The following is a 24,394-nucleotide window of genomic DNA, read 5'->3' on the forward strand; positions in this document are numbered from 1 at the left end:
ATAACACCACAGGTCATCGATTCGACTCCCACCAACAATGGAGGGTTCGATTCTAGCCAAAGGTCACGGGTTCTTGAGCTTCCATTTACTTTATCGTAATCAACTATGACTTAATTATTTTACCCTTATTAAGACCAAAAGTCATGGGTTCGACTCACAGGAATGGCCGTGGGTTTTACTCCCACCAAATTTTGTGGGTTTCAGTACCTTCATTACCTATATCCTAATTAACCGTTTTAATTAGTTCTCCTTAATTAACACCGAAGGTCGTGGGTTTGACTCCTACCAGTGGTCGTTGGCTCGACGATCAAGGTGGCGCCATCAATCTGGGTGCCATTGAATTTTGATCCCACCGAAGGTCGAGGGTTCGACTCCCACCAAAGGTATCTGGTTTGTGTGCCTTAGCTTACTTTGCCTGAATTAGGTTGTAGGGGTCCAACAGTCCTACCAATGATCGTAGGCGGCACAATTACTTTTGGTGCCATAACGCTGGACAGTCAGTTTTTCGACAAAGCCGGACGAACGAATTTTCCAACCGATGAGTCACTTCAGGCTGTCGCCTTGATATTAATGCTGTATGCCGAAGCTGAGCATTTGAGTGCTTATGTAATGCGAAAACAAAGCACCATGGCCTTACTTCATTGAATGTGACAATGTGTTATAATGTAGTATTGGCTAAAAGCACCTCTGTATCTTCTGCATTTTTGCGGTACATATAAGGTAGACGGTTGGATATATCTGATACCCGAATAGTAAATAGTCTGTATCAACTTGTAGGTATGCATGAGCGAAATGCTTTTATGTGTATAAAGAAAAAGAGAAGCAAGAAAAGATTTTGTGTGTCTTTACGTTTATAGATAAATATGTGCCTGGGAATCTGTTGCCTACTGTGAATGGTTAAGTAAATTTGCATGATACAAACCGAGTTAACTATAATCACTCCGAAGTCAAGGCTTAGTAACGCCGTCAAGACGCTGTTGCGCACGCATTCTTCTGTTTCTTGTCCGGGATTCTTTTGTAACAAAACTAGGTAAATCGTGCTAGTGTGTGTATGTGTGTCTGCGTGCGTGCCTTTATGTATGTATGTTTTTATGCATGCATACATGTATGTATGTATGTATGTATGTATGTATGTATGTATGTATGTATGTATGTATGTATGTATGTATGTATGTATGTATGTATGTATTATTTTGTGTGTGTGCGTGAGTGAGCTGAAATGTTGCGATAAAACTGCGCCTGCTGTGGGTCTCTAAGGAAGAAGACCACCATGTGCACTGCACTTCACGTAGTACCCTCCACGCAATATGTCTCTGCCGTTCTGTTAAGTACGAATGTCGCAAATGTGTGTTTTTTCTCCGATGTTCTTCTCTGACTCACAAGCTTTCTGGGTCATTAGGTCAAGTAACTAAAGACAAAAAACCGGTTAAAATAGTTCCTATACGATTGAAGATGTTTCCATCAATACGGTGCGACACTTTCTGTCACTGCCCAGCCCCATAAGTGAGCACCGTTGAAAGCCGATAAGCGGTTTATTTCTTCGCGCGGTTTTAGAAAACCTTGTGTATCACGGACTCTTATCCTCACACTTTATATTTCTTTTCCCAGATCTATCAGCACGTTTCCACTTCTCCATCTTTCATCTTTTTGGAGTAGCCTGTTCAGCACAGTTGTCACATATGTCGGAGGACTTGCCATAAGTATTTGTTTGGGTATATATACATTTTTTCTTATTCATTATTTCTCGAAATAATAAATGTGTGCAAGTGTGAAAAAGGACAGCCACCGTGCTTCCTTACGTTTAGGTGGGAAATCCGTTATTTCGTATTCATTTTAGGAAACCAAGTTAGTAGCTTTGTTCTGGTCGTGGCGATCAGGTATACTAATTACCGGTTTGCTGCAACTTGGATATCATGTCGTAGCATATTGTAACATACCGATATACTGTAACGTATAGCCATAGAAAACGCATCCCAGTTACACGACACCTGTGTCTGGGATCGGTTTTCTTTTGCGCTATGCTTAGGCGCTCGTTGTTGATTTTTGCTTTCAACATACTTTCTGCAGTACCTTTCCTTTTGCCAGTAGCTCAAATTGCATGAGCATTCACCAAAACCTACTACAATTGGTAGCACGACGAGGTGTATACTCACTCTACACGACGACAACGGACATGACGGGTATGTTATAGTCACGCTCTATTTAGGGCTAGACGATAAGTACGAAGTAGTTTGTGGTTTTTGTATCACACTCCATGCCGAGCCTTCAAGAGAGAAATAAATATTCCTGACTTTACGGCGGCCATCCGAGTCATTATATGTAGTTACCCGGTCAAAGTGGGCTAGCGAATGTTCTGCATCTTAGAAAGTGCCACAGTGGAGCGGTTTAGGCGTTCAAAACGTTTAGAACAGATTGTAGTGAAGCAGTGGGAATATACCGGGGTTGACTTGGCGTTGTTCTTGACATTTTTCTCGCGCAGCTTGACAGTGCTAAGACTGTGCTAGAAACCGTAATGCGGTGAAATTCTTAGGACGCGTTGGCAGCTTCGGCGGATTTGCACCATTCCTGAGGTAATGGCGTCGTTAGCTTCTGGCTCAGGTCTGACGGGCATAGGACGTTGGCATAACCAACGCCTCCACCAGGTTGTCACATGAGCAAACCGCGGAACAGTCAGCTCAAAGCGGACGCTAGTTCACTATCCGGCAACAGCCGCGCACTAATTTGTCCTTGTTGTCTAGTCTTCAGTAGAGCGTGTCTTTTGGTCAGGACCACAACACTTCTATAACGCAGCAATGAGTACTAAATGGCCTAAATGCACATATTAGTTGAAGAAAGTAACCTCTCGACATTTATATTTAAATGTTGTTCAAACCCCGACGTTCTTTCGAAACATAAGTTTTCGAAGATGCGGCCCATGGAGTTGGTGTGCTGCGGTAAATATTTACAGATTACCGAAGGGTCAATGTTCTAAACTTCTGGACTTGATTAGGGCTCGTCAATTTCGTATCTCCAAACACATTTAAAACTACAATCTAAAATGATATAGTAGAATTTAGAATTCCTTCGACGTTATTTCTTAGCTGTCGTATTTCAAGGCACCACAGAAAGCGGGAAGAGGAGATCATCAGGAATCGTGAGCCATCTTTTGGTAACCTAGCAATAAAATAAGTTAGCTGCAAACAGTTGAACACACATTGAAAAAGTTAACTTTGAAGTGAACAAATTGAAAAGTGAAATGCGTTACGTAGTGCTTCTAACGCATCCGCTCCAATGCTGTTAAAACACTATCTGCCTGCTAGGCACGAGGTCGTGGGATCAAATCACGGCCAAGGCGGCCGCGTTTCGACAAGGGTGAAATGCAAAAAACCTCCTGTAATCTGCATTGGGTACACGGTAAAGAATACTAGGTGGTTGAAACTAATCCGGAGACTCTCCCTATGGCGTGTCTCATAATGGTTTTGGCACGTAAATTATCCACATATTTGTCTGTTTTATTATCTGCCGCAAAAACCATCTTTGAAAAGAGTTCGTGTAAAAGTATATTTTTTCTGTTCACATACCGAATATATTCTTTTTGGCCGCGGATGTGAATCTCTTAATCATATCTTTGTCTGGCGAGTGCTCGACCACGCTCTGAGAAAAATAGGCCCTTCGCCTCGTGTTTTCGTCGTCCTAATCTCATTCGATGTTGTATGTTCCTGCTTCCTAAAATGGGTGCTACGCTCTCTCCACTTGTCGAAACGCTCCGAGAATCTGTACTGCGGAACTGATGCTTGGGCAGCGGTCGCACTACATTCCTTCCAGTACGTTCCTTCCAGGTGACTTGCATTTTTTTGGGAAAATCGAAATATTTCGCAGGCTTATGTCTGAGAACTATCGTGCTTGGCGAAATGCCGAAGTACTGTGCAGTGCCAAAAAAGGCAAAATAACATGTGCCGCACGAACAAGGGCGCCATCCTCGTACAGTTGTCACGTCTTCGAATTTTCTGTCACATCCGTGGGCAACCTTTTGCTCACATGCACTCCATACAGAAATCGTCTTTACAAGCCCTTGAAATAATCTTTGTTGCCACCTCCCTCTGACCAACCTTCCGAAGAGTAGGCCGATGATATGCTCTTATCGCTGTTCGCACTTTATGAACAGTCGCATCAATGGCTAGTTGAAGTCTTCCTGTAGTGGAGCTCAATCTACGTAGATTTTGGGCCTTTATTGAAACGGTGCGTCCAATCATTATATAGACAGAATGATGTGGGGCTCCCGCACCGCGGGTCGGCGCGCGCAAAGGTCGGTGCCATGAAAGACGATGACGTGTGTATGCTGCACGCTGTTCTTCTGGCCCGCCATTAAAGAGAAGAGTCTATTTTGCAAGACACCGTCTCCAATCTACGTTACATTTTTCTGGTGGAAATGCAGGGTACATGCTACCACTCCCAGATCGAACACCGTCTACAAGTCCAGCACGGAGTCCGGTCGAGCTGACTCCTGTTCATGTACAGACAAGCCGTCCTCTTCAAGCACTGCCACCTGAACATGAGCCTCTACCCAATCGAGACAGAAGGATGAGTACATCAATTCCGTCTTGTTCTTCAAACGCACCGACCGAGATCATTCTTAACCATCCACGAATCCCACATCCTTCCATGGGGACACCTTGGAGGATGTTGAGGACTGGCTCGATCGCTTTGAGCGTGCCGCAGAATTCAACGGCTCGACTCCAAAGCGCAAGCTGCGCAACGCCTACTTTGCCTTCGAGGATCATGCGCGGACATGGTTTGAGAACCGTGAGGTGGCCCTATTGATATGGGACGAATTCCGACGGCAGCTAATCAGCACTTACGCCAGCCTCGATCGCAAGGAGCGAGCTGAATCTGCAAGTCAGGCGAGATTGCAGCGGGTGAAGGAAAGCGTCGCAATATTTGTCGAAGACACGTGCCGACTTTCCCGACGCGCGGATTCGTCCATGCCAGGAGAAAACAAGCTGATGAACTTGATGCGCGGTGTAAAACAAGAGTTACTCAATGGCCTAATACTCAACCCACCAAAGACCGTTGCAGAGTTTCTCGCGAAATCCATATCAATGGGAACGGCTTTGCAGCAGCGAACAAGGCAGTACAACCGCGACGTGTCGACCCTGTCGCGTGACCCTCTCGATGTACCCCTGGACAATACCGATGCCTTGCGGGAGCTCATTAGGCTTGTTGTTCGAGAAGAGCTCCAAAAGCGTCCGTTGGCTCCGGTATCGGTACCGCGACTCGCTCTGGCTGAGGTCATCCGGGAGGAAATCAGGCAGGTAGTCCATGTGCCAGAGCTGAAGCGAGAAACCACAGCACGAAGTACGGCAGCCACAGCCTCGCATGACGTATGCGGAAGCTGCGCGAAGTTCGTTGTCCCCGATTTTTCACGATGCGAGCGACGTCCCGGACTTTCATGGAGTGTCGCGGCGTTGAACAAGCAACTGGCGACTTCAGGCCTAGTCGTACGCCATTCATGGCTGAAACTCGACCACCCCGCAAGAGCGACCTATAGCGCAATGCAGACTGGAGGCCTTATGTTTTCATTGCGGTGGAGCCTATCACATCTACAAGGCGTGTCCTTACCGCCGAGCTGGACTCCGTGGATTTTCACTGAATGCACCGTGCCCGCGGAATGGTGAACGCCCCCTGGAGATTGAAGCCTACCTCGCGGACGCCAGGACCTCGTTTGCTACACGATTCCGTGACCCCCGGTCACCGTCACCCACCCGAAACAGGTCTTCCAGCCCCGTCTTCTCGCTCAGCGCAACAAGGCGTCGCTCCCCCAGCCCTGCCTCCTGGGAAAACTGAGTCCAGCGACCTGTGGAGGTGAGTTCGCTGACGTTGTGAACGCTGAAGATCCTCCACTACGACGACCGCGATGTGATCTAATTGAGATGCAGAGAAAGCAACGTAGTTCGGTGTCGGTATCTTGGGACGTACCAGTTTCCATACATGACCACGAAGTCACGGCGTTAATCGACACGTGTGGGGACACATCTGTTATGAGCCAGAATCTCGCACGTATACTGAACAAAGTTTCGACGCAATGGACCGGAACTCAGATTCGTACTCCAGGAGGGTACCTCATAACTCCAATGGGCTGGTGCACGGCACGAGTCAACATTCGGGGTTTCACGTACATCGGCGACTTCGTCATTCCTCCTGAATGGTCAAAGGAACTTATACTCGGTGCGAATTTCCTCCTGTCGAACGGCGCCAACATCAGCCTGCAAGCGTCTAGAGTCAGCTTCGCTACTGCGCAAGCCATACCGAACACTAATGACAACGACCGTGACATCGCGCTTCGCGTAGGTGACGATCACGTCACGTTGCTACCCAAGAGCAGTGGGCTTACACTTGTCCGATGCGACATAGCGGACGACTACGAAGGAATTGCTGAGGCAAACCTCCCCCTGCTTCTTGAGTGCCACATTTGCATAGCCAGAGGGCTTCTTCAGACGCGAAACGAATGTTCAGTCGTTTTGCTAACAAACTTCAGCAACGAGTATCGGTACACCTTTAAGGATGTCAGCGATCACCACGCCCTGTGCTGGCTTGCCAACTTTAAGGATCCTTCAGGCAGACTAGACCATTGGAGCCTGCGCTTACAAGAGTAGGGCATTGCAGTTGTCTACCGATCTGGAAGAAACCACAGTTACGCTGACTGTTTGTCACGCGCATCACTCCCTACGACGTCATTGGACCCTCACCATGACTTGCCATTTGTCGGCGTTATCGACGCCATAAGGATGGCTGGCTGAGCACCAGTGCGCTGACCCTGAGCTGTTCCCACTGATCGAACACCGTCAAGGAGTTGAAAGTCTTATGCCTCGCTCGCTCGTACGCGGCTTATCATTGTGCTACTTGCACAACAACGTCCATTACAGAAAAAACTGCGGAAGTGGTGCATATACGTACCTCCTTGTCGGGCCGTCGGCGCTGCGCCAAGAGATTTTGCAAGCCTGCCATGATGAGCCAAGCGCGGGACGCCTGGGATTCGCTACGACATTAGCAAGGAAACGTCAGAAGTTATACCGGCCCCATTTTTTTTATTCCGTGCAACGCCAAGTGAAGACCTGCCGCGAGTGTCGGCGCCACAAGAAACCAGCTGTTAAACCGGCTGCCTTTCTCCACCCTGTGGACTCTCCTCAAGCATCGTTCCAACAAATAGGAATGGATCTACTTAGGCAATTCCCAGTGACCTCCTCGCGCAACCTATGGATAGTCGTCGCTACTGACTACTTAACTCGGTACGCCAAAACCGAAGCTACATAATATTCCGCAAGCAAATACGTATAAAGTGGCCGAGTTCTTTGTACGGCCCATCCGGGGGGGGGGGGGGGCTGCGGCTTGGTTCACCGTCTGTTCTCGTCACCGATTGCGGTACAGCATTTACAGCCGAACATATGCAAGATGTTTTCTAGCTGACGCATAGCTCTCAGCGCAAGAGAACTGCGCATCACCCTCAAAACAATGGATTAACGGAACGTCTGGACAGAGCGCTGGCTCATGTGCTCTCCATCTATGTCGAGACGTAGAGCACAACACGTGGGACGAGATTTTGCCCTATGTGACTTCCGCGTAAAACACTGCGGTACAGCAGCCTACACAGTTTCCGCCGTTCGAACTTGTATATGGGCGCAAGTAACGTCCACACTTGACGCAATCCTCCCTCTGGCTGATAATTGCCCGACCAGCGAACACGTAGACGAGTTCGTACAAAGAGCCGAAGAAGCACGCCAGCTTGATCGGCATAGTATCCGGAGCCAACAGCATACCGACGCCCTTCGGTACAATCAGGGTCGAGGCGACGTCCATTACAATACCAGCGCCTTCGTGTGGGTCTGGACGCTGTTAGGATCGGCGTGCAGGAGTACTGCTCTGCAAAGCTATTTCAGCCCGCTACACGAGCTTCGATCGACCCGCGGTGCTGGCGCCCTTCGGAGAACCAGCGAGGACGACCGTGCTCGCTGGTTCACCCATCATGCGCCTCGTTCGGAGAAGCGGTGACGGCAGCAGGGCGAGCCCCGTTTGGCGCCCAACGTATTGTTGGTTCATTTGCCGGGTCTTCATGGTCTCGCTTGGCAGCAAGAAGGGCTTCCCTAACAAACGAGTGCTTGGCGGTGCGGGAGCCCCAGGATTCTTCACAGTCTGCTGACACTCGTGGCGACTACAGAAGAAAGGCAGCTCTGGAATTTAGAGGCGCAAGACAATGGGCAACCGGCAGCCGCGTTTCGGGGGTCAGCTCGAGGAACCGACCCGCCTTTCAAGACTCAAAATAATGGACAGCCGGTGGGTCGACTGCGTTGACGATGACGTCGAACGGTTCTCTCACCTAGGGATCTAGGGAGAACGGAGTGTTTATAAGCGCCTATTTGTCGGCTGCTTGTTTGTGCTCGTCGTCGTGCTCGTGAGCTGCGTGCTCGTCAGTGTGTTTGTAGCTTCGTGCTCGTATGCTGTATGCTTCGTTTGGCGGGCTCCATTTGGGAGTCACGTTAGACTGTGTAAATGTATCACTTGTTTAAAATGTAAATACTGTAAATAAACCCTGCTCACCTAGTTCCTCCCAATTCTTCTCTACGACCTTCGACCCCTTACACATGGTGGAAGCGGCGAGATTGTCCGACAACTCCTACAACTGTGTGCCAACGGTGGGATCGTCCGACAAATCTTACATCTGGACGGCAGCGGTGAGATTGCCCTACGGCTCGTAGATCGGCTTACGACTCGGTGAAAGCAACGGCAGCTCACGGACTTTGGCACATGGTGACCGACCGGTATCGTGATCAATTTGGAGGCGACTTGAGATTAACCACCTCTTGCAACTAACTGGATACGGCGGAGATGAACTGGTGATATGGTGCTGCTTCACTTCGTAAGCGTTTGGTTTTCGCTGTAAGATTTACCAGGCTTCATTTTCTCTCTGTGTGTAGATTTGATTCGCTGGGATCTTTTACTTGTATTTTGATTTGCGTGGGTATCGCAGCAAGTATTGTGTGACAGCATAGCCAAAGCTTAAAGTAGTTACCATGGTCCTATTGTGTTTGACGGGAGTTGACCTGTTGTGGTTTTGTGAAGAGCTCATGGTAGACGTAGAGAAGGACTTGACGGAATCAGAGATTCGTAAGATCATTCTGCAAAGTGGCAATGATAAGAAATTCATCGAACAAATTGGTAAACGAATTCTAAGCAAAATACAGGAAGAGGAATTAATTAGGCAAGAAAGCCAAGAGCGTGAGCAAAAACGGCAAAAGCTTGAAAAAGAAATGGCAGCAGTGAAGAAACAGATCCAAAATTTGCAGCAGTTAAACGCACGAAGTCAACAGCGGTTTGAGAAATCTGTAGGCTGGACGCAGCGAAAGTGGGAAGTAGATAGCAGATTTTGGTCGAAAGCCGACAGAAGTAGTAGCACCTGCGAGATTATCAGCACGTTCATAGGTGAACTCGAAGTGCTAGCAACTAACCATGCCTTAGTGGCAGCAGAGGCCGTTAAAGGCCGTAGTGAGAGGGACGAGGTGCTGTGCCAACAGAGCACTGTGGAGACAGCTAGGCCAGCTGTGAATGAATTGGCGCAGTCACCACTCGTGTGCGTCGCGTGTAATGTTAACAAGGTCGTTAACGAAGTAGAGAGTAATGCTTACCCGACAGATGCGAGCACCCATGTCGTGTCAGGTCTGCGTGCCGAAGTGAAGTGTGAGCTGGACGATGCAGTTGAAGGTAGTTCTCAGGATTGCGAGCTGCGTAGCTCAAGAGAAGACAACTGCATTGTTCAGGGATCGATGCAGCTCTCCGCCAGTCTAGGTTGCCAAGAGAGAGATGATTTAGTTAAGAATCATTCTGACCGTGCGGGTGAGACAGCGATCGAGACCGACGAGCTGTGTGCCGATGCACAGCGTGAGCTGGGCAATGCAGTAGAGGGCAGTTCGCAAGAGCGCGAATTGCACAGCTCGAGTAAAGACTGCTGCATTGTTCCAGAGTCGGTTGAGCTGTCCGCCAGTCGAGGCAGAGAGCGACAGTAGATTTAAATGAAAATCGCTCAGACTGTGCGGGTAAGAGACCGATCCGGGTCAAAGAGATGTGTACCGGCCAGCACGAGGCGCGAGAGAGCGGCATGAAAGCGAGTTCAAAGAGAAAGCGCCAGAGAAAGAAGAGCCGTAAAGATGAGAATGCGGCGAATAATGTAGCGCAGTCAAGGACGGCGACATACGCAAAAAGGAAAGGTGCGGTCCTCGTTGACGACGTGTGCGCATAAAGCACGTTCGAGCGACCGGTCAAAGAGAGACCGAGAAACATGTTCTGCATGGACGCGGGCAAAGGACACGGGGCAGATGTCTTCCTTGTCGTTCCGTCGTTCTTTTTGGAGCGCAGCATGTAGTGCGAAGGCGCGCAAGGTGGCAAGACGAGACGGGGTGGTAGAAAGTCGCGACGCGGTCAGTCGAGTTCGTGATGAAAGCTGGGCGCCAAGACGCAAATTGGTAGGAGACTGTAACGTCTTGGAGGAACTGATAGTGGGTCAGCTCTTGTGTTGTTCCTCGGTAGCCAGAGTAGCTTTTGAACCGCGACCAGCTCGAGGATGGCTCAAAAGTATGAGTCAGTCGAAAATGCTTGGAACGGTAGGCCAAGAAAGCTTCCGTAGAAGTAAAGCATGTTTTGTTTTATTTTTCGAGCAATGGAAAATTTTCGTGATTTGAGACTAAGATTTCTTTCAATATGTAAGATATGAGCTTTGTTTATGTTTTGTTTCAGAAGCTCGAAATTTGAAATATGCGTTTTATGAAAACCTGTAGTTTCGCGAGGTGTTCATTAATGAGTAGATAGGCTTTGTTTTTTGTGTGTGAGTAACCTGTAGGTCAAGGGTATCGTTGAGAGGCCTATGGTGATGCGCGTGTGTATTAGTTAACCTTCTTTCTTTATAAGTGTTTTTGAATTTTCTAAAGTTAAGCACGTAGATTTTCAGTTAGTGCATCATTTTCACTGAGAAGAGCTCTTAGTTCTATTAGCACGTGTCCTGTGTGGACGGAAGGAAGCAGGTATATGACTGGGTTGCTCGTGTGTGTTGAGGGCGGCCGTGTTCTGACTTCTCTCATAAGCATGCGTGGAACTAGTTATTAGAAGACGCATTTTTAAAGGGTTCTGCAGAGTGCGTAAGTTACGCAAGTTTAGTTGTAAGTTTAAGGTACGTGTCCTGTATGGACTAAAGGTACAAATGTGAGTAAGCGTGTTGAAATGCTTACGTACGACGCAAGTACGCGTTCGGAATAGGGACCACAAAGCTAGCGCGATTGTAATTTTGTACCAGTGGAGTTCACCAGACTGTTCAGCGGCACGAGTACGTGCTATACATACACTACTGGGATAGGGTAAGAACAGGCTGTTCGTGAAGGTAGGCTGCTTAGGTTCGGGTATTGGTGTTTGAGAGCCTTCGGTGTAGTTCTGCGTCAACCTTTACTCATGTGCAGCGCGACGGTCGGGTTTGGTCGAGCTCTAGGGGAACGTGAACGTTTGTTTTGGCGGCACACAATTTTTGGGCAAAATTTGGGGTTCCCAGTTGAGTGGCTTGCATTGAAATTTTGATAGGAAGCCTGGTGGATTAACAGCTGATTCCGGGCGTTTGAACGCTGAGCGGTATTGTGTTGCCGAGATCAACTCTTCTGTGCCGGTTGTTGTGCTATGGTGGAAGGCATTCCAAGTGCGCAGGGATTGCAGAGAGCAAGGCCATCTTATTGCTCGCCAGCCATTCTCTTCCTTCCCAGCGGTTGTCAGCACTTGCCAGGCGAGATTTTCCGGGCCATGGAGGAGCTCCTAGGATCGGCCTGCAGGGGTAGTGCTCTGCAAAGCTATTTCAGCCCGCTGCGCGTGCTTCGATCAACCCGCGGTGCTGGAGCCCTTCGGAGAACCAGCGAGGACGACAGACCTAACCCACCATGCGCCTCGTTCGGAGAATCGGTGACGGCAGCAGGGCGGGCCACGTTTGGCGCCCAACGTATTGTTGGTTGATTTGCCGGGTCTTCATGGTGTGTCTCGGCAGCAAGACGAGCTTCCCTAACAAAAGGGCGCTTGGTGGTACGGGGACCCAGGATTCGTCACAGTCTGCTGACACTCGTGGTGACTACCGGAGAAAGGCAACTCTGGAATTTAGAGGCACAAGCCAATGGGCAACCGGCAACCGCGCTGCGGGGGTCAGCTCGGGGAACCAACGCGCCTTTCAAGACTCAAAATAATGGACAACCGGCGGGTCGACTGCGTTGACGATGACGTCGAACGGTTCTCTCACCTAGGGATCTAGGGAGAACGGAGTGCTTGTAAGCGGCTATTTGTGGGCTGCTTGTGTGTGCTCGTCGTCGTGTTCGTGAGCTGCGTGCTCGTCAGTGTCTTTGGAGCTTCGTGCTCGTATGCTGTAGGCTTCGTTTTGCGGGCTCCATTTTGGACTCACGCTAGACTGCGTAAATGTATCACTTGTTTAAAATGTAAATATTGTAAATAAACCCTCTTCACCTAGTTCCTCCAAAGTTCCTTTCTACGACTTTCAACCCCTTACAAATGGTGGCAGCGGCGAGATCGTCCGACAACTCCTACAACCGCATGCCAGCGGTGGGATTGTCCGACAAATTTTGTAATGCCCATCCTTCGCCGCGGACTCTCGGAAAAGTTGCTCCGCCGGTATTTTGGTCATTACAAGGCTACACGCCGCCTCAGTGACGTCACCTACGAAGTCGTCCCCTGCAGTTTTGACCCCGATTCGCTCCGTCGTCGTCCTCGCGCTGAAGTTGCTCATGTAGTGCGCATGAAACCACACTATGCGCGTACGTGAGAGCCGAGATGCACCTGAAGAGCTCGGTTTCTTGTAGTCGCTGAAAGAACTTTTTCACGCGACCGAGACGGTCGCTTTTCGCATGGGGGTTCATTGACACAGTGATGTGGGGCTACCGCACCGCGGGACGGCGCGCGCAAAGGTCGGTGCCACGAACAACGATGAAACGCGTAAGATGCACGCTCTTCTTCTGGCCCGCCAAAAAAGAGAAGCATCTATTTTGCGAGACACCGTCTTCAATCAGCGTTACAATATGCTGTGCGACCATACTGTCATCTACAGACGCCGTTGGGATCTTTGGATGGACCTCTGCTTGGCTATTGTGCACATAAATGTATGCAGTATCCTCCGTAAGTTCACTACGTCATTTTTACTCCATCAAAAGTTCCCGAGGCGACGCGGCGGTTATCAACACAACCGCATCTATACCAAAACACGCGTAACTAAAATACACTCCACCTGCAGACTAGAGACATCGCCGACGCTGCTAGCACATCACCGTGGGCCCAGCCGGCGCCGTTTGAAGCGCACCTATAATTGCCTACCATTCCTTGGTTTCACCGAGGTCAGTTGGTCGTTCACTAGTCGGGTTCTCACAGAACATAATCTTCCCGACTCTTCCAAAAATGAAATAGCGCCCGGTGCTGGGATTTGGATCACTCGGCCACCATGGACAGCCGGCGGATGCTCTAACCATTAGGCCGCAGTTGCTCGACATTTTATTAATTGTCGAGCATGGGGCCACAATGCATGTGTGGTGCCATTGATACCAGCTAGCTCTTTCAGGAGCTTGCCGTTTGTTGATTACGATGACGATTTCCAAACTATGGAACCTGCACAAAATGGCGAATCGGCGAAGCTGTCCACACATTTAGGATAAATTTGAAAAATTTAAGACGAACAAACCAATATAACAATTGTAAAATTCGGTAGCACGAGCGCACGCCGGTGTCCTTTACGTCAAAGATGCAAGCATGAAATGGGGAATCTTATGGAATTTCGTTTACCCATTAATGACAAATCTTACATGCACGAAACTATTTGCTTGTCCAGTTCGCTATTTAACGACAACTTGTTGGGCTGGATGGCTTCGACTACCACCAAATTACAGCTACCAAGCGTCATTTGTTCGTTAAGAGTTGGAACACAGGTCGAGGAGGGAGCTGTTTGGCACACGAATCATTTTCTTTTGAAAGCACGTGCAAAGGGCACCGACGAATGGAAGATCTCCGGATTCAAGATCTGCGTGATGCAAACCTAGTGAAATTTACACTTGTGCCTCACCTTTGACCAGTTGTCTGTACAAATGCAAAATAAAGTCATAGCTGCCTCGGGGAGAAGCCCCCTCTCAGGTTTCTTCCTGTTGTTTTCCTTCTATTCCTAAAAAAAGATCCCGCAAAAAATTCCTACATTTGGTTAAGCTTATTCTCTATGTATTTTGCACATATGGGTAAAAATATGTATTTTGGGGGTAACTATATATGCCGTCATTGAAGGGCTAAGCGCTTCACCGCTAAGCGCATCGGTTCAGACTGAATCCAAAATGTGTGTTAGAACTTAATAATTTGTTTCTCTTAAATAAATAAGCTCATCCACTTTTTCCACAGATATTATATGTCACCTACTGAAAACTGTCCATTCCTCGCTATTGCAGGTGGCACCAATTTTTCCGATGTGGAAACGAAAAAATTGACGTCCAATCTCTTATTCCCACTGTGGCGACTTCTTAGGCTGATGCCTGCTGCAGAAAAAGTAAGCATGATCATTAGATTGTTTGCGTCGCCGAAGGATTAGTCAGTAATCCAAGCGGGTCTTGCGAAGAACACATTTGGCATACATAAAAGCAAGCCCACAGAGAAGTGTGCAGTCTCTATCAGAATCAATTTATAGAAGAAGATTAAATACAATACAAGGAAAATATTGTTAGTTCTCTGGGACGTTTAAGAAGTATAATCGCTATTGATCTAGCCTGGTATAACAAAATTAGGAAGGTGGAGCAAGCTTCAACAAGACATTCCCTCGCCAGAACAGGAATTGGCCTCCCTGGTGCCGTATTCGGCCACCACCTCCCAAATGACTCACTCAATTACCCAATGGCGCTCAGTCTCCAGCAGCTGCGGAGCACCTGACCAAGGAAGCGGTCATACCTGTAACGCAGCAGAGGGTGCTAAGAATCTCTAGGCCTGGACAGGCTGCCAATGGAAACTGATCCTTGCAGCGTTTAAAAACCCAACCCTCTCGAGTGAGGCTAGCTTAGCAGGACTCGTTGAGGAACTATCAGACAGTGTTTGGGATATCATCGGCCTTAGTAACTCACCATTGGAACTGGTGACCCTTATACATTGCTGAATAACGGACATGTCCTCTGCTATAGAGGCCTCCTAGATAAGAAGCAATACGTGGTAGGATTCCTAATCCATAAGGACATAGCGGACAACATTGACGAATTCTACAGCTTTAATGAGAGGGTAGCTGTAGTAGTAATAAAACTTAATAACAGGTATAGTACAAAACTAACAGTACAAGCCTACGCTCCAAATTCCAGTCACGACGATGCGGAAGTAGATCAGTTTTATCAAGTTGTTGAATTAGCGATGAGAAAAGTACAAACTCAGTACACTGTAGTAATGGGCGACTTCAATGCAAAAGTGTTGAAAAGGCAGGCTGGTGAACAAGTAATTGGCAACTACGGCGTCGATTCTAGAAACGCTAGAGGAGAGATGCTTGTACGATTCGCAGAAAGGAATAAGCTTCAAATGATGAACACCTTTTTCAGGAAGTGTAGCAACAGGAAGTGGACCTGGAAAAGCCCTAATTGTGAAACAAGGAATAAAATTGGCTGCGTACTTTGTGCTGATCCGAGCACAATGCCTGATGTAAAAGTGATCGGTAGGGTAAAGTGCAGTGATCATAGGTTTGTGAGGGCTAGTATTTAGCTCAATTTGAAGAGAGGAAGAGGAAAATTATTCAAGAAGAAACAGGTCAACCTAGAGGCGCTAAGGGTAAAAGCAGGCAAATTCAGGCTAGTACTTGCAAACAAATGTGCAGCCTTAGAACAGAGAGATGATGACATACAGATAATGAATGAAACCGTAACTAGGCTGGCTTCAGAGGCAGCAGTTGAGGCAACCAGTAGGCAAGCTCGCCGAAGTAACAAAAGACCTATTAAAGAAACGACAAAGAATGAAAGTGTTCAACTCAAGAAATAAGGTAGAATTCCCGGAACTGTGAAAACTGATCAACAAGGTGAAAATGAGAGGTATTGGAAACTATAACGTGAGAGAGACTGAAGAAGCCGTAAAAAATCGACGCAGCCTGAAATCTGTGAGACAGAAACTTGGCACAGGACAAACCAAGATGTATGCACTGAAATACAAGCAGGGTAATATCATCAGCAATCTCGACGATATAATAAAAGCAGCGGAATAATTTTACACTGACCTGCACTGTACTGTACTGACCCAAAGCATCCACGATTCCTCCATTAGAAGTACTAATGAAGAGGTTATAGAGGCTCCTTCTGGTAACTAGCGATGAATGTAGAAGGTCCTTCCAAGACATGAAACGGGGAATTCATCAGAAGAAGTTCTACTACCAGTCAATGTAATCAAAGATGGAGGAGACGTAATGCCTGAAAAACTAGCGGCCCTTATACCAACTGTCTATCAACTTGAAAGATCCCAGAGAACTGGAATAATGCCAACATTACACTAATCCACAGAAAGGGAGATTTTAAAGAATGGAAAAATATAGGCCCGTTAGCTTGCTTGAAGTATTATATAAAATATTCACCAAGATAATCTCCACTAGAACAAGGGCAACAATTGACTTCAGCCAGCCGAGGGAACAGGCTGGCTCCATGAAGGGATACTCTACAATGGACCACATCCGTGTCATTAATAAGGTTGTCGAGAAATCCGCAGAGTACATTAAGCCTCTCTATATGCCTTTCATATATTACGAAAAGGCAATTGATTCTGTAGAGACACCGGTATTCATAGAGGCATTACGTAATCAAAGAGTACAGAACTCTAACGTATATACCTTGTAAAATATGTACAGTGGTTCTACGCTGCCTTTATTCTGCACAAGAAAAGTAGGAAGATACGTATAAAGAAGAGGGTCAGACAGGGAGACACAATCTCTCCAATGCTATTCACTGCGTGCTTGGAAGAAGTATTCAAGCCATTAAACTCGCAAGCCTTAGGAGTAAGGATCGACGGCGAATATCTCAGGAACCTTCGGGTTGCGGATTACACTGTTTTATTCAGCAACAATGCAGACGAGTTAAAAGAAATGATTGAGGACCTTCACAGAGAGACTATAGAAGTGGCGCTTAAGATTATTATGTAGAAGACGAAGATAATGATGAATAGCCGGGCAAAGGAACAAGAGTTCAGCATCGTCAGTCAGCATCCAGTGTTTGTGAAGGAGTACGTTTACCTAGGTGAATTAATTACAGGGAACCCTGATGATGAGAACGAAATTTACAGAAGAGTAAAAATGGGTTGGGTCGCAGATGGCAGGCATTGTCAGCACCTGAGTGGAAGCTTACCATTATTATTGAGAAGGTCGGTTTAAAATGAGCGCATTTTACCAGTGCTGACAGATGGGGCAGAGACTTGTAGACTGACAAAGAAGCTTGAGAAGAAGTTAAGGACCGCGCAAAGGGCGATGGAATGAAGATTGCTAGGCATAACGTTAAGTGACAGAAAGAGAGCGGCTTGGATCAGCGAGCAAACGGGTAAAGACGATATTAGGGTTACAGAATGCGCCCTTAGGGTTACAGAATGGGTACTAAGAGAAGGAAAATGCAGTCGAGGACGTCAGAAGACTATGTGGAGCGATGAAATTAGGACATTTGCGGGCGCTAGTTGGAATCGGTTGGCGCAGGGACAGAGGTAATCCGAGATCGCAGGAAGAGGGCTTGGTCCTGCAGTGGGCATAAAACAGGCTGCTGCTGCTGATGATGATGATAACGACGACGACGACGACGATGATGATGATGATGATGATGATGGTGATGATGATGATTCTGCCTGGCGCTTCATCCAGCAAAATATAATAACATTTGTCACGACTATATCACATCTGAAACGATAAACACCATGAAGCCGGTCCTCATACGTAGAGCTCTTTCTGGTTAGAAAGCTATTATTTGGTGAATTACAGCGAAAAAAAAGGAGCGAACAAAGAAATTATGTCCGACGACTACGATACTCCCTAATGCAAAGTTTGAGCATAGCCGTATAGGTGTTTTAATTTCGCGATATATTTCGGCAAAGAATTTGACCCGAAATCGCTGCACCGACTGGGTGTGCCGTCAGCACCTTCGCAGAACTCATGGGGAGTATGGCGACACTAGCAAGATGAGCGGCGTCGAAGCCCTCTGTGGAAGAAGACGACGGCGAAGGCGCGAGCGACATATTCAGGAGAAGAATTTGACACTGAAATCACTGCACCGGCAGCCAGTCGACCAGTACCATCAGCGCCTTCGCAGAGAGAAGGCGATAATCCCATCAATTCAGATTTTTTTATTTGTTGCGAGGGACAAACGTAGAATCAGGAGCACTGCATTGCTTTTGCACTGGTTTACATGCACACGGATCAGCTACTACTCGCTTTCCGAACTTATAAAATCATTTGCTATTTAACAAGCCCTTGAAAAAAATTGGAGGACGCTTAAGCTTCGCCTCCAAGAGTGAAACGCGACAGCGTTCCCGTCGACCCGCCAAGGGGTATAAGACAATGGGCTACGGTGCAGCGATCACTTACGAGGCGCCCCGCATCGGACACGGTGAGCGTCGAGCAACAGAGCGTTCGGCGCGGCAACGAAACGTGCGCCTGAGCAAGCGGAACGAACCAAAGAACTCGGTGTCTCGGAGGGGGAAACGATGTACGCCAGCCAAACGTCGTGATCGGCACGGGCAGAGAGATAGAGAGATCGTGATCTAAAGAAAGGAAAGACGCTTGATTCTGCAACCCGTGAGGGAGCAAGGCGAAGCGTCGTCAGGGGAGAGGGAGTCCGGGCCGCGACGCGCCTCGCACCGGTCCCCGCACAGCCCGATGCGCACGTGGCGCTCCACCTGTCGGGGCAGCGCCGTACATTGAGAGTAGGGGGTCTTCTGTGCTTGCCGCAAGATGGCTCTGCGTGTGCGGAAAGCGCAAAAGAAATGTAGCGGAAACGGACTTCACTACTCGTGTAACTTCGACTTCTGTAAGTTACATGTTCATAATTACTGATATACACCGTAGTATAATTTTCTACGGCTCGTTTCTAAGGCAACACAGCATTCACTAGAAGCGCTTTTGTACCGCTTTGAAGCATCGAACTCGTGGCTGAGTCCCGCGCATGGCAGGAAGCGGGACTCAGCCACGAGTTCGATGCTTCAAAGCGGTACAAAAGCGCTTCTAGTGAATGCTGTGCCTGTCGATCTGTTAATGCTTCTGTGCATGCACAGTGTGTGGCGTACGCGTATGAATATTACACATGAGCGCATTGTTCAGACCCCAGCACATGAATACTTCATTGAAAGTGTGTTATATATCCGCGAATTTTTCTGTGCGCAGAGTGATCGTCCTAATTGGCTAAGCGCTTTGGACAAAGTGACTAGCCTACATCATTCTTATGTCACCACACTGATCCGGCATTGACTAGTTGTCTTTTATGCCCATGCAATACTCACATTGTATTTTCTTTTGCCAAGCCGATATTTAAAAAAGAAAGCTTGTGGCTGAGTGGTAGCGTCTCCGTCTCACACTCCGGAGACGCTGGTTCGATTCCTACCCAGCCCATCTTGGAAGTTGTTTTTTATTCATGAAGTGCCTGCCGGGATTTATCGCTCACGGCCAACGCCGCCGACACCGACGACACTGGCTTTTCTGCGACACGAGCTCCTTAACACTGTCGCGTTAAAATAAAGAATGCATTTTTCCAAAACTTCACAAGTCTCCGGCGGGAAGACGAGGCTTCAAAGGTGCAGAAATACTTCATTCATCGTTTTGAATAAATGCGCGCTTGCTTCTATTTTTGTTTAGCATGAAATTTATATTTCTTGTTTTTGTTTATTCACGAACTCATTGTAAAGAATGTGATATTCTTTTTTTACCTTTAGTTGCGTTTCCCGTTTGTTTGTATTTTCGTCTTTTATTTATTTATTTTTTTTTTCAAGCCTGCAATCTCACGAGTTCGCGCGCTCCGTTCAGTGAGAGTTTTCTGCCATGGAGCTCAGGGAGGTGACAACAGAACGGGATGTTTTGTTGCCGAACGAGCCTTGTGTCTTCTCTATATCTACACCACGAAACCTCGGTAGGAACACGAGCGGTCACATCGTGAACAGTGATCCAAGCGACAAGAGCTTCCGTTGCTACACGTATTCGCGTAACAGGGAGCCTGAACGCTGGTTAGAAGACACGAGCAAGTTTGTCGCCGGCGAAGGCCTTCAATTTTTAGGGTGGTAAATTGTCGATGCCCTCGCGAAATTACCCACGAAATGCGGGCAAGAGAAGACGCAGCACGACGTTTGACAGTTTTGCATTGTGTGCTCAGTGGTCATGTGTGCGCGATCTTTCACCTTAACGTGATACCGAGGTCGAGAACATAACGAACGAGTTATCGAAGCGTACAGATCTCCTATCACTCAAGCGGTGTACTATGTGTCGCCTGCTTGTCCATATTGGCTTAATACACGAGAATAGAATCCACAACTCGCTGCTTATCGACTGGGATCACATTGCGAAATGATGGAATCGCTGCCTTCGTGAGATGGAGCGCTACCGTGCGGAAAGCCGAAGGATCTTCTTCCTGGACGAGACGTGGGTGACGGAGGTACACGCTCGCTCAATCGTGTAGAGAGACACCGTGGTGCTGAAGCGCGGACGTCAATATGCTCGAGCAAATTGCCTGTCGAGGCGTCTGAAACAACCTTCTGGGAAAGGTCAGCGCGTGATCGCGACGCACATCGGCAGCGAGAAAAGCTTGGTCGGCAGCTGCTTGAATGTATTGCAAGGCCCCCCAAAAAAAGAGATGAATACCACGAAGAAATGGCCTGCAGCGCCTCGAGAGATGGTTCCGTGAAGTTACGCAGAATTTGCCAGCTTCTGGCGTCATTTTAATGGAAAATGTACCTTCCCATACCAGGTCAGAAGAGAAATTGCCGACGATGATCTGGAAAAAGGAAAAACATACAGGAGTGGCTCAAAAGTAATAAGATCGCCTACACTGAAATGATTGTAAAGAACGAGCTGCTTCCGATGGTGAAATCTCTAAAATGAGACATGACAACCAATTTTCGGCCATAATTTGTGTTCTGTGAAGTAATCCTTGCGCGTTCAAGAAGACGTTGACGAAATTTTAGCGCATTTGACCCAGCACGTAATTTGTAACTGATTTTTTTTTATATTACACTCGAACGGCATGACAGTCGAGCAAAACTGGCATGCTCGCGAGCCATGACGTCACAAGCAGCATGCTTTCCAAGCGAGCATGTATAGTCCGGCAATGACTCCGTGATTTAGCTGCGCGCACACAGGGAACTTATGCATTGTTCCCATTGGAATTGTTCAACTTCTGGCGGCTGAAACGATTCCACCGCGGTGCCTATGTATCTCTGTGGGTTGCCACAGCGAAGTAAGCAAGGAGTGCTCCGTATCATTCTTGAGGGGCACGATTGGAGATCTTTGTTCGAAACGCGCTCTGTTCAGTCGCTGCAACGTCGCAAAGGGGGAAGTATGCAAACTTTATGAGACCAGGATGCAAAGAGCGCTCTGGCGAATACCCCAGCACTGTCACGAGAAAAGTGTAATTTGTGAAGACATTAAATCGTTATTATAGGGTAAATGTAGATGATTGGTAGCTTTACAAGCGATAACGAACAATTAAAAAATGATAAGAGAAAATTCCCATTGGGGTACATCAGGCTCCATAGAATCTACATAGGGAAGGTTATGCTAGAGGTGAGCCTACTAATATTCTGTGGAGGGCCAACTTGAAATTTGGGAGTCGGCCAACTGAAATCTAGGGTATGAGCCAATTTAACGTGTTTTTACCAATGTCGGCGGCAATAAAGCAAGTTCAAATTAAGGTTAAGCCGAAGCGAACGTCGCGCAAAATGCTCGCTCCGCCGACACATGTGCGCGTGCATTTGTTTACATATACCGCGCGCATGTACAGAAAGCACGAAACTGGTGGGAACGTGCATAAGCTTAACAAAATCGTAGTTCTGCTGAATACAAATGCAGGAGACATGCATGCATGGGAATCTTGCCAGCTAACAATCTACACGCGTAACAATTTGCAGTGTAGGAAGTAGCCCAAGACTTCATCTGCCGTGAACTGTTTAAGCCACGCTGCGGGCCTGAAATGTGACGTAATAAAGCTATAGTACCCAGCAGTTCGGAAGAGCATCAGCAGCATTTCGCGCAACACCATTGTCGACATAAAAGTTCATATTATACATAATGGTTTACTACGCTGTCTTCGTCCATAGCCTCCAAGATTTACGCGCTACAGCCGGCGCGCGCAAATCTCGGATGCAATGTTTCGTCCCACGAGCTGGTGGCGATGGGGTCGAAGTCAAAATGCGCAGCGCACACGACGCGATCGCTGCTTCTGCTGCTCAGAGATTTGTCGCTTGCTTCTTCAAGTCAAGCTGGTCCTCTAGAAGACGTACGTGGCACGCGATATGCAGAGCAAATACAATAACAAACGGCAGCTGTGCTCCCACCTCACGATGTGCCGTGGCCGATTTTATAGCAGACGATGGCTCAGTTCCATGCCGAACGTGAAGCCACACATAACATGGCAACATCGCGGTCGGCAGGGCTTGCAGCCGGCGAGTTCTAGGTGATATCTTGGACAGAAATGCGCTTTTACTGCTCAGTTTTTACACCTGTATAGCCATAATAGACAATGTACTACAATTTCTCGCGGTAAACTGCAAATTGTTGAGTGCCGTGCATGCCGCCTCCAAGTCACACTTTCTCAGCCATATCGTAGACGACAGCTGAACGCACCTGTTGCATTGTACTCAGGTTCGGGCCTTACGACTGCGAATTTAGACCGAGTGAGCTCGTGTAACCATAGGTCAGAAACGCCGTCGCTCTGGACAAGGAACATTTCAAGCTGTCCACCGCCGGAGGCATCCTGAGGGATAAAATCAAGCACGTAACGGCGGAAGGCTGGAGGAAGAAAATTCAGCACGTGGTGAACCTGTAGGCAAAGTGCGGACTTGATACGTCGGCGATTGACCATATCCAACCCATCGTCCTCCAAGTGGGGGAAGAACACACTGAAGAAAGTGACTGCAACAACGACTTGTCCGGCATGTAGCCACTCGACGAAGCATGACGGCTTATTATTGAAATCCTTTATCAGGGCTACCAAAATTTTGCTGGTGGTGGCGACGCTATAGCCGAGCATTCACACCGCGAGCTCTCAAACAGCCAGGTTATCACAGAGAACCTGTAAGCCTCTAGTTGGTCGGAATTTTTTTGGCCTCATGCAAACCCTAGAAACAGCACCGTCACCTAGCGCCTGCGGCAATTCAGGCAGACCTCAAACGGCAGCTGGAAAAGGACTTTTTCATTCAGTTTCCGCGTAACATAATTATGTTCTCTCGTATATTCGAATTACAATGCGACGCTCTCTTGTCTGCAGCTTCTGTCTAAGCCGCACTTTACGAGTATTGTGACGCAATTTAGATGGAAAAATCCTGTTACTTCAACAAGGCATTTGCACTTGGCAAAGTGTATAGAAGAATCAGGATGCAAGCCGCACTTCCGGACACGAACATGCGCACGTGACGTATGCCGTTTGTTGTGGTGGCGCTTGTCTAACGTCGCCGAATGTCACTTGTGGTGCTGGTGCTTGGCTAATGCCGTTTAACGTCACCGGTCGTGGTTGTACTTGTCTACCGTCGGTTGTGCTTGTCTAACGTCGGCAACAGCATTGTTTTACATCCACTTGTACAGGGTGGAGTGGAGGCGAGTTTCTTATGGGAAATTGCTTTTATTGGAAGCTGAATTCTAAGAAAGCAACGGCTTGCACACTTCGTGCTTAATTTAAGTACTGCCATGGAAACATACTTAAGTGCTGGCAATTCCTAGTGCCTACAGAATTGCTAATCCTGAATGGCCTTGTGGGACCCAAAATGCTCATTTGGGCAGCCACCGTCGAGCTTGACAGGACCTGTGATGCAATACCAGTAGTAAACGCCAAATTGATAGCCACTGTGAGCAGCTTGCACGCAACATAACATTCATGTGGTTGCATTGTTTATTTTGGTTATCTGGCTCGGGCAAGTAATGCGAATAAGAGAACATTGGTAGCACGTCATTAGCTTAGTGATGCCCACAACACTCATTCAGGCTGCCGCTGTCAAGCTTGACGGGCCCCGTGGTGAAATAGCAGTATCGGGGCACGCTTGAAAGGCACCGTTAGCAGTCTGCAATTCAAAGCGCAGTCATGTCGTAGCCATTGCTTAATTAGTTTGTCTCACTGGGCCGAGTAACACAAATGAAAGCACAATTACTAACCCTGAACAGTACTGCTAGTATTATTTGTCATTT

General features: G+C 47.8%; 1 protein-coding gene across 1 annotated transcript in view; it reads left to right on the forward strand.

The window, feature by feature from the left end:
• LOC142563440 (sodium-coupled monocarboxylate transporter 1-like) overlaps positions 1 to 24,394 on the forward strand; it is a 113,147-nt gene that overhangs the window by 79,289 nt on the left and 9,464 nt on the right. Inside the window, exons 9-10 of the mRNA XM_075673994.1 lie at positions 1,609 to 1,712; positions 14,481 to 14,578. Of these exons, the coding sequence (XP_075530109.1) occupies positions 1,609 to 1,712; positions 14,481 to 14,578 (202 nt within the window). The remainder of the gene's footprint in view (positions 1 to 1,608; positions 1,713 to 14,480; positions 14,579 to 24,394) is intronic.

The sequence above is a fragment of the Dermacentor variabilis genome, chromosome 11 (assembly GCF_050947875.1).
Source record: "Dermacentor variabilis isolate Ectoservices chromosome 11, ASM5094787v1, whole genome shotgun sequence".
Classification (NCBI taxonomy): domain Eukaryota; kingdom Metazoa; phylum Arthropoda; class Arachnida; order Ixodida; family Ixodidae; genus Dermacentor; species Dermacentor variabilis.